The sequence below is a fragment of the Hyposmocoma kahamanoa genome, unplaced genomic scaffold (assembly GCF_003589595.1).
Source record: "Hyposmocoma kahamanoa isolate Upper Pololo Valley unplaced genomic scaffold, ASM358959v1 76, whole genome shotgun sequence".
NCBI lineage: Eukaryota > Metazoa > Arthropoda > Insecta > Lepidoptera > Cosmopterigidae > Hyposmocoma > Hyposmocoma kahamanoa.
The window spans coordinates 458216-466337 of NW_020653900.1; the positions used below are offsets into that span (position 1 = coordinate 458216).

Here is an 8122-nt window from a genome sequence, read left to right on the forward strand (position 1 = left end):
GAAGAAGAAGAAGAAGAAGAAGAAGAAGAAGAAGAAGAAGAAGAAGAGTTGGGAGTCCCGCCACAATATAAATTTTAATTCATTTGTGATGAGAGTACCAACTCAACAGGTCTGTCGACGTTCATGAGGGAGGACTTTTGGCCGAAGGGTGTCATGTACCGACGTTTTCGGGGAAGGTTACCGGACACCCACGTTGCGTCGCGGTCCTTTATATTATTATGTATGTTATTCTATTAGGCATGTATTTATGGGTCTATGTAACCCGAATATAAAATAAATAAAATAAAAATAAATTACCCTTAACCTTAAATAAATTACTCTTAACCTCGCAAGGAGCGTCTACATTTGATGTACACGCACCCGCGCCCGCCGAAGCCTGCTACAATGGATCGATTGACCCAGACCACCCATACCTTTCACAGTGAAGCACTGTGTGTGTGTCTAGCGTCTGTTTGCAATATCGACGTGTGGGTATACCCGCCCGTAGCCGTTTCGACACTGAAAGGGAAGACGCCAAACGCATCCGCCGCCGCGCCTGAATCAGTCCTTAGAGAGAAAATGTGCAGCGCTCTCAGAACTAGCAACCATTATATTAGTTAATTATGAAATATAAGTACATTAAGCCTTATTCCCTAAAAAAAATTTGAATGTAATTTGTGGGGTGCACGAAAAGAGCCTCCCCGCACGACGTACAACTTCTTTCCTGTACCTGTGCTTCCTGTACTTATATCTCCCATAACCTCGGCAACAATCGGCGTTTAACTTATGCTGATGGGCAAATCCTTTTACCGCGATAAGAAGAAGAATGAAATATGTAACAATGTGCGAGACCATTACCAGGTTCCAATATAGGCGATTCCCTGTATCTACTATGAGAACCAGAGTCGTTACATTACTAAGGGGCAATACCTAAAACTTTAAAACCAAAACCAATTCAAAAAAGTTATTTTACTAAATTGGCCCTGCCGGTCCTTCTCTCTATCCACCGCCACGTTACCGACGATGTCAAACACAATACAAAAACCTAAAAGTTCTGGTATAAGTTATACAGGAACTTTTATACCGTTATACCGTATAACCCATGAAAGCATACATTTACAAATCATGATTGTTAATGATTATATGATAGAAAATAAAGAATTAAAAACAAAACACTTACACAAAATGTGACTGATTTCTGGCAAATGACAAAAAAAGAACAGTTTTATCGAAGGCACATTTATTGCATACATTATATAAACAGAAAGTAATTTACAAACTCACCTTGAGTTTTCCGCCTAACAGGACTACCAGGTAAGGCAATGCCAACTTTATTCAAATGCACATTAGGATTAACTTCCTCAATCAAATGCACAAGTACATTGAGCATTTTCAAAGTGACTTGTAGGAACTTCTCTGCTAAATTGGCAACTTTATCATTGTCTAGATGTTGCCATTTATCTTTAGTTTGGGTTTCATGTTCGAAGATGTCTAGATTTGATGTTTTGTGGCTCATTACCGCATGAACTTCAACTGAAAAAATTAATCGTCATTAATGTTGGTGTTTCAAAGGAAATACACCATTAGGTGACTTGAAAAAGCAACTATCCTCGTAAGACCCAGCAAAGTACAATGAGAAAAACGCTAAAATCGTGGGGTGGCCCCAACCCCAACTATAATAAACATGTCGACATGATCGAAAGAGTGCAAAATAAATTTGTTAAAAGATTGAAGTATAAATGAAATGAAATGAAATGAAATGAAATGAAATTTTAAACCTACAAAAATTATGTCTTTGCAAAAACGGAGAGAGCTTAGAGATCAAATTTTTCTTTTCAAATTTATTAACAATCACATTGATTCTACTTATTACTAACTTAAATTTCATTAAAATGTCCTAGACCCAACCTACGTCCGCGAGGCCCATTTGCAATACCTTATTGTCGCATTAATTATTTAAAAATAGGTTCCTTGTATGGGCTTGTACACAATTTAATACTGAATATCAAGAAATTAATATATTTGACAATAAGACATTCCGGTTCAAATCTGCCATTAGGAAGCTTTTATTTTATTAACATAATTAATTACTAATTATGCTAATAAAATAAAAGGGGAATAATCGTAGGAATTTTTCTTACTGTTCGTTCGATATAACAAACTAGTGATTTCCCATAACATAATTGAATATCGATGATTGAACATCATGATATCCAATAAATATAAATTATAATTAAAAGTGATTTATAATTTCTTGCATAGTGGTAATTATTATGTTAGTTGGTTATAGCTATGTACAAATTTGTCTATCCAACGTAACTATTTTAAACATTAGTGGAAACTGTTTTGACTAGTGTTTGTTATATTTGTTAAAAATTAAATGTATTATATGATGCCGTATGTTTTCCAGATAAAATAAAATAAAATGTACAAGCAAGCATGTCCTCAGTTTTGTATGAAAAACGTATCTTTCTGTACTCTAGTCAAATACCTGGATAAACCAAAGCGCAAATATCCGTCAATATAGTCCTAGTGGCAACAGTGCTGTTGCAATAGTCCAGGCTATCAAGACAATAACTTAGTATGCCCTGTTCCGAATACGCCTCGATGTGCTTCCACGGTGACCATTTGTTGCAAATAGATTGTAGTGTTTCCAGAAGACCTTGCTAAAAATAATTTTCATTTGAGTACTACTTCGTAGAAGTAGTCTATTTGAACGTAAATTGAGTAACCTACCAGTGTCGAGGCGTGAAAATTGTCGTTAGTAAAGGCCGAGAAAAGCAAAAAACCCAGGCCTTAACAAAAAGTGACGCCGGCGTGACACTTCAACGAACATTGATTAATTAGCACACGAGATACTAGTACGCATCATTTCACTGGTTAAGTTATTCTAGAAATTAAAAAAAAAATTAAAAAATTGTGAATTACTACTAAAACGTGGAAAATTTTAGGCAAGAAGGTGGGAAACGAGTTATATGGACGCCTCGCCACTGTAACCTACTTAACTTTACGTACGGTAATAGTAATGTCTAAGCGTTTTGAAGAAAATCAACTTTATCTCAGTGATATCTAAACATATTATTAAAAACAAAAACAAGAACAAAGTCCTCGTTATAACGGCCTCGAAGGGTCTGTGATTTTACAAGTTCATTACACAAAGATCAAAAAACCGCGGAAAAAGCTCTTCCTATGATGCGCGCATGCGAGCTCGTGCAAAGTGATCGGTAAAATCACAGACTGTGGGAAGCCACCTCAAGTGGTTTGTTGTGTTTTGCCAAATGATAAATTGTAAGAATAGCACAAAGGGAACAAATTGTTTCACATTCCCGTCCCATTCCCATTATAAAATTAATAACAAATTATATACTTACCGAAAGAAATTTGCAACTAGAACTCATAAGTCTACCCATCAAATCACCGACAATAATTCTCAAATTGCCACTGTTAATAACTTCCCGTTTCTTCAATAATTCTGGCAAATCGTAGTAGAAATACATCTCTCTAACTAAATCCAGAGAGAGACTCTTATGATCGAATGTGAATTGACAACTTTGTTCTTTGGCAATTTCTGCCACCATGGAGGTTGGAGTGTGTTTTTTAGATGGATAGATCTTCGGTATAATGCTGTAAGAGATATAAATGTGTGTAGATAGCACAATAGCACAAATACTAAAAAAAAAAAAACAAAAAAAAAAATTCCAATTTTTTTGTAAAAATGTGTGGAAATCCTTGAAATTCCCGTTACCAAAATAATTATAAAAGTCATAAAGCACTTCTTCGATTTATAATTCTATACTAAGCTTTTACACACATTGCTGTTAACCTTTTTTCTACATAATATGTATCATAAACCCTCTATGATGTGTTCAAAAACCGCAAATTACAATCAGCATAAATATATACTGTTTTGTTAGAACAAATTTCTTATCTGTGAAAATGTTATTATTGCTTCATAATAACATTGAATTCGATGTTATTATTACATTCAAATTTCGAACATCTCTAAAAAACAAAACAATTTGATTTGACCTCAATTCTAATATCAGTCGAGATGAAGTTTTATTCGAAATTAACATTTCATTCGACTTGACATTCAATAGCAAACAATTTTCACAAATTTCACACGTTACTTGATATCGAACGATATGATAGTTGAGGCCGACTCTAGTTTGTCTATGAATTAAATAAAAACTGCGGTTGTGTGACATGCGTGAGAAAAGTTTTTATTTGCCGCCGTTTCGCCAGTTGTAACATACGGTTCCTGAACACATCATAGAGAGCTTACAATATGTGTATAGATAAAGCAGTGTACGTAACTCTACATAATTAGGCATTAAAACACTCGTGAGATGTTTTTATGAAACTCCCCTGTCGGCTCGTTTCAATCCTCACCCGTGTGTAATACCTATCATTATGTAACAGTCACATAAACTACTATTGTATCTCGTCAAAAGTGTTAGTTTCTTGGTTACAACATTCTCTATAGAATCGAGAACTTATGCTAAATAAAAAAAAGTTACAGATAAAGATATTAATTCATTCAATTCTTACTTAGTCAAGGCCTGAGTTGCAGCGGCTCTCACTTTCTGATCTTGATCTCCTAACAATCTGAACAGGGTATCCATTATTAATTTGCTTTTTGTGTGGTATCCAGGGTACAGAATGAAAAGCCTGAAAGAAAATTAATTGGTTAATTGACAAATTGACAAAAATGTTAAAAATCAAAATTTAACATTGCTGTTTTGTTACAAAGTAAAGCTTCGATTAGTTGATTCATTATAAATAGAGCGTGGTCAATTGATTTGAATAAAATTATATATACGGAAAGTGTGATAGAAGTGTGATACGTACTCAACCCACTCACGCACTCAACCCATGAAGAAGACCATCGATTATGGTCGAAACTAGTCGGACCGCTTCCGACTAAAATACTACGCGAGTAAGTCCCGTCACTTTTATATTATAACGTAGCACATACTTGGTCAAAAGCTAGGTTTCCTATAGTCAGAGTAAATATCCATAGCATTTTGTATAACACAAAGATACTTACTTTTGGTAAGGCAATTTTTCATACAGACGACACAAATTGACTCTACACAGCCAATAGTTATTGCTCTCGACAGATAATAGAGCGTTCAATGACGTCACAAGTAGCGACCAATGCACACTTTCAGCTAGTGCGTTAGAGATGTTTGTCAGAGATGATAGAGCGTGGTTTACCGTTGAGTGAATTTCATCAGAGAGACCCTATAATGAAAACATGAAAACAAGTAAATAATTTTAAAGTCTTCAGTAAATGAAAACTTATAAAAAAACTATTACAAGAAATGAAACTTATTTCATAGCAATCTCGTATACTCGCTGTTTCAATCCAGTGTTTCGGCTTGTTTACAAGCACTGTCACGGCTCTCTGAGAACGTAAATTCATCAAACAGCTATGTCTAACATTAGTGCAAACCACCCTATTCTAAACTATAGTACAATCTTTACCATCTCAATCAGTGTAGCAATCGCGACAACTTAAGAAATCGAAAAAACTATTCATTTCAAAAGATGACTACCGAAAAAGAAACTCTAAATACTAGTAGCTTTAATCAATATTAAAATTAATGTTATTCTTTTCAAAATAAAATTAACTATACTACACAAAACCAACCAATGTCTTTCTACACAGAAATTGAAGTAGCTGTTTATTGTTTTATTATTTACATAATATATTTTCACATGAGACAAAACATAGAGACGTAGTCGGTGGCAATACAAAAATTCAGACATACCTTCAAAACGAAATCGACCAACTTTTCGGTACTAATATTCTGACTAACATCTTTGGGCAGCATATAGTAATTCCTCCATCTATGATAATCACCATGTGAGAGTTCCAAAGATGCGCTTACGTAATTCCCTATACATACTCTGACTAGTCCTCTAATTTGAGGATCACAATGGCTTTCTAATAGAACAAATATATCAGACATGTGTTGAAATTCAAAATCTTTATCATTCTCTGTGTCCATTTTTTCCAAATCTTCGCTTTTGACATTTTTTTCTACAAAACCGTCAGGAGCATCCTTACTATGAATTTCATCAGTTCTCTTCAAAGGCCGTTTAGCTCTTTCTTTCTGTTCTGTATCTTTTACGTTATCCAAATTAGTTGTCGATTCACCAAAGTGATCAAATTTCATATCCAAATCTATTGAGGACGATAGTACATCGCCACTACTGGACATTGGGTATCCAGGATCATTACTCGTCGTCATATTAGAATTGCTAGTGACGTTTGTAAAATTACTCATTGACATATTTGGGTTAGTACTGTCTGTCATAGCGCTTGCAACTAATTCCTTTGTTCTGCTGTCAAGAATAGCGCTTTGTACATCTTTAGAAGAACTTTTTTGTTCAACACTGTCTTGTGACTTCTCTAAAGATTTGCAATCTTTACTGTCTTTCTTGGAAGGGTGACTATGCTGACTTTCCATACTGCGGTTAAGAAGGTCTTGGCTCAAAGAATCAGTTAAAGAATCTTGGTAGCAAACGTTTCTTTCGAGAATGAAATCGTTTATTTGATCTTGGTTTGAGTCTGTACCTTCAGATGAACCTGAACAAACATCATACAATATTCATCATCAAAATAGTGTCACAAGTAGCGTAATTTAGATTAGATTTTGTTCGGACTTAGACGTTTCGGTTCATGCCTTTAAAAATACGTTTCTTCTTCTAATAAAGTTCAACGGAATAGTTTAAGTATATTCCTGTGTTTTAGTATTATAGTACGAACTGCTTTTCCTCACATTCACTCTGGAAATTTGTGCCGTTCATCTATCTATTATCACTCTCTCTCTCTCTCTCTGTACGTAACGAATTATAAATTTTTTAAGTGTTGATCTAATTGAGTTTTGTAAGGAAATACTTACCAGAAACATTATGTCCCTTGACGTCAGCATCCTTGTCTAAATACATTGTCATGGCTTGTGGGTAGAGAGTTAATATTTCTGATAGGCAATTTAATGTGGACGCCTTCACTGACACTCGAACCGATCTAAGTAAACAGATTTACTTTCATTAAACAATGCAAAAGGTTGTTCTGTTGTAACCGTATTTTTTATTAAATATTATGTATGTATACGTCGATGGCTTTCTGGAATAGCGGCCTATATATCAAAAACTAATTCATCACGAAGAGGATTTTTAAAAATCTTAGGTGTATTTGACGCGCAAAACCGACGAATCGTATACTGGCCAAATGTCGTCACGTGAAATACTTTGACCAATGAAACCAATCATCAACAAACAAACAATCAACAACCCTGAGGGTGCCTAGTAGAGGCGAAACACGTGTCGGGTATATATTTAGATGTGGTGTCTGCGACTGTAATTGCGTTTGTGTTATTTATTTTACTTACTTTATGCGGAGGGAGGAGGGAAAATTAATTGCAAGAAAAATATCTAACACAAGTGCAGCTATTTTGCACGATTCAACCTCCACTTACGGGATTGAATCGGGTTCGCGGAGTAGCAAATTAATTTACTTTTTTAAATATAATATTAGGAAATGAAACTATTTTTCCGGATTTAAATCGCGTATATTTGTTTTTTCAAACAAACCGACGTTTCGGGCCCTTTACAGGTCCCATGGTCACGGTTGACTTATAAATCACGGAATAATCACGGTTGAATATAATATTGCCATATTTTTTCTAATATACCGAAAAGCTAAAAAGTTCATGTACACACCTGTAACAATCGCCAAAATGTTATATATTTTGACTTATGACATTATCGACATGTGGTATATTTCTGAGATGGCGTAAATTTTTTTTTAAGTCGGTGCCTTAAAACAATTTCCATATAAAGTTTATTTTCGAATGACTTAATATTTTTTACAATACTTCACTAATAGACGTAAATTTAATAGAATATAAACTATATAGTTCAGTATTAAATGCTTTACCTGTCTGGTATAAGGTCTCCTTTATTTCCTGTCAAAAGGAATTTTGATGCCAACAATCTAGCGCAGAATTTCAAAGGAATATCGTCGTCAGTCGACGAGCCAATATTAATCTGAAAGAAAAAAATTAACATGTCACGATAATGTTATGTTGAGAAAAGCTTACAGTTACAGTTTAATTAAATATTAAACAAG

The 8122-nt window shown here is 34.5% G+C and overlaps 1 protein-coding gene across 1 annotated transcript in view; it reads right to left on the reverse strand.

Moving 5' to 3' along the window:
* Window positions 1–8122, reverse strand: part of LOC113232577 (huntingtin) — a 77372-nt gene that overhangs the window by 59171 nt on the left and 10079 nt on the right. The window contains exons 10-18 of the mRNA XM_026467344.1: window positions 7931–8040; window positions 6894–7018; window positions 6120–6577; window positions 5757–6050; window positions 5030–5226; window positions 4531–4650; window positions 3351–3603; window positions 2471–2645; window positions 1264–1512 (exon numbers count right to left, since the gene is read on the reverse strand). Of these exons, the coding sequence (XP_026323129.1) occupies window positions 1264–1512; window positions 2471–2645; window positions 3351–3603; window positions 4531–4650; window positions 5030–5226; window positions 5757–6050; window positions 6120–6577; window positions 6894–7018; window positions 7931–8040 (1981 nt within the window). The remainder of the gene's footprint in view (window positions 1–1263; window positions 1513–2470; window positions 2646–3350; window positions 3604–4530; window positions 4651–5029; window positions 5227–5756; window positions 6051–6119; window positions 6578–6893; window positions 7019–7930; window positions 8041–8122) is intronic.